At 41.5% G+C, this 1,551-nt stretch overlaps 1 protein-coding gene across 1 annotated transcript; it reads left to right on the top strand.

The window, feature by feature from the left end:
- The first annotated feature begins 794 nt into the window (after positions 1-794).
- Positions 795-1,277, top strand: LOC125198199. The gene has a single exon (XM_048096607.1). It carries the CDS (start codon positions 795-797, stop codon positions 1,275-1,277), a length of 483 nt encoding a protein of 160 aa, XP_047952564.1.
- Positions 1,278-1,551: the final 274 nt, after the last annotated feature.

Genomic DNA, 1,551 nt, shown 5'->3' with positions numbered 1-1,551 from the left:
TAAGCGATAATTATGAACTAAAAGTTTATATATGGTTTCCCTCGGTTGGACTGCCAAATTTTGTGAAACTGATTTTCTAATATTATTGCCACCTGTAAAGTAGGGACAATAATCCTACGAAAACAGTAAGTTCATAAGGGCGGACTTTTCACATAATAAATAGAATGAACTAGAAAGTGGTTCCCAATATTATTGCCACCTGCAAAGTAGGGACAATAATCCTAAGGAACTGCGAGTTTCAGGGTTTAATCAGAATTTATGAGATAACTTGGTTTTGTTATCAAGCACATGAACATTGTTATGGGAGTATGTTGTAGAAATAAAATTCTGTAATGCTAAATCTGATGGTCGTGCTTAGGCAACATTAGGCATATTAACCTCCAAAGGAGGATGCAATTGATGCGTCGGTGTTGTGACCAGTAAAATTGTCAAAATTTTAATGCGTATTAACCTCCAAAGGAGGATACAATTTATTAATTTTGCTATTGTAAGATTTTGAAAAGTTTTATGGTTAATCTACTCAATTTCCTTACATAAGTTTATGACAAATAGTAAATTCTTCTGTTTGCAGTGCAATAAAATCCGTCAAGATGTCTTTTAATCCTCTTTCTGCAATTCTCAAAGAAAACAAACTCGAGGGCCAAAATTACATAGAATGGAAACAAAACTTGGATATCGTTCTCATAGCCGAAGAGTACAAGTTTGTGCTCACTACTCCACGCCTAGCAGTGCCGGCGGCCAACGCCGTGCAAGGACTGCGATATGCGCATAGACGGTGGCATAAGGCGAATGAGATGGCTAAGTGCTACATGTTGGCTTCTATGTCATCAGTACTCAAGCATCAGCATTCTGCCATGGAAACTGCCGCCGAGATTATGCAAAATCTCACAAATCTTTTTGGTACTCAGAATCGAACGGCTAAGTCTCAAGCCTTTAGGAGTATCATGACGAAGACTATGAAGGAAGGCTCGTCAGTGAGTCAACACGTCCTCGAGATGATGGGCCACCTCAACCAGATTGAGGTTTTGGGAGGGACGATCGATCCCGAGTCCCATGTTACTATAATCCTTCAAAGTCTTCCCCCTATCCAACAGTTCAAACTCAATTTCGAGATAAACAAGCGAAATTACACTTTGGCTGAGCTGCTGTCTGAACTTCAGTCGGCGGAGGACCTTATGGTTCCAGCTAAGGTAGCTATGCTGAGTTTGGCGCCTAATTCCTCTGGGTCTAAGCCTCGTGCGGGAAATAAAAAGGCACCGAACCCAATGGCAGCTTAGAATGCTAAGGGAAAGAAGAAGAAGAAGGGTGACAAGAAGCCTACTGGAAAGTGCTTCAAGTGTGGAGTGAAAGGTCATTGGAAGCCAGATTGTCCTAAAAAGGGCAAGGCTCCAGGTATGCACCATGCTCTAGTAGTCGAGTCATGTTTGGCTTCGACATCTACTCATACTTGGGTTATTGATACTGGAGCAACTGATCATATATGTTTTGATTCTGACTTAATGCAGGTGACAAGACGGTTACATGATCGTGAGATCGAAGTCCAGCTGGGCG

This window comes from Salvia hispanica, chromosome 1, assembly GCF_023119035.1.
Source record: "Salvia hispanica cultivar TCC Black 2014 chromosome 1, UniMelb_Shisp_WGS_1.0, whole genome shotgun sequence".
Taxonomy (NCBI): domain Eukaryota; kingdom Viridiplantae; phylum Streptophyta; class Magnoliopsida; order Lamiales; family Lamiaceae; genus Salvia; species Salvia hispanica.
Note: the sequence above shows the minus strand (reverse complement) of the source record. Positions and strands in the feature narration are given on the sequence as shown.

Coding starts and splice junctions, on each gene's coding strand:
- LOC125198199 (XM_048096607.1), top strand. CDS start 795: ATGGCTAAGTGCTACATGTTGGCTTCTATGTCATCAGTACTCAAGCAT.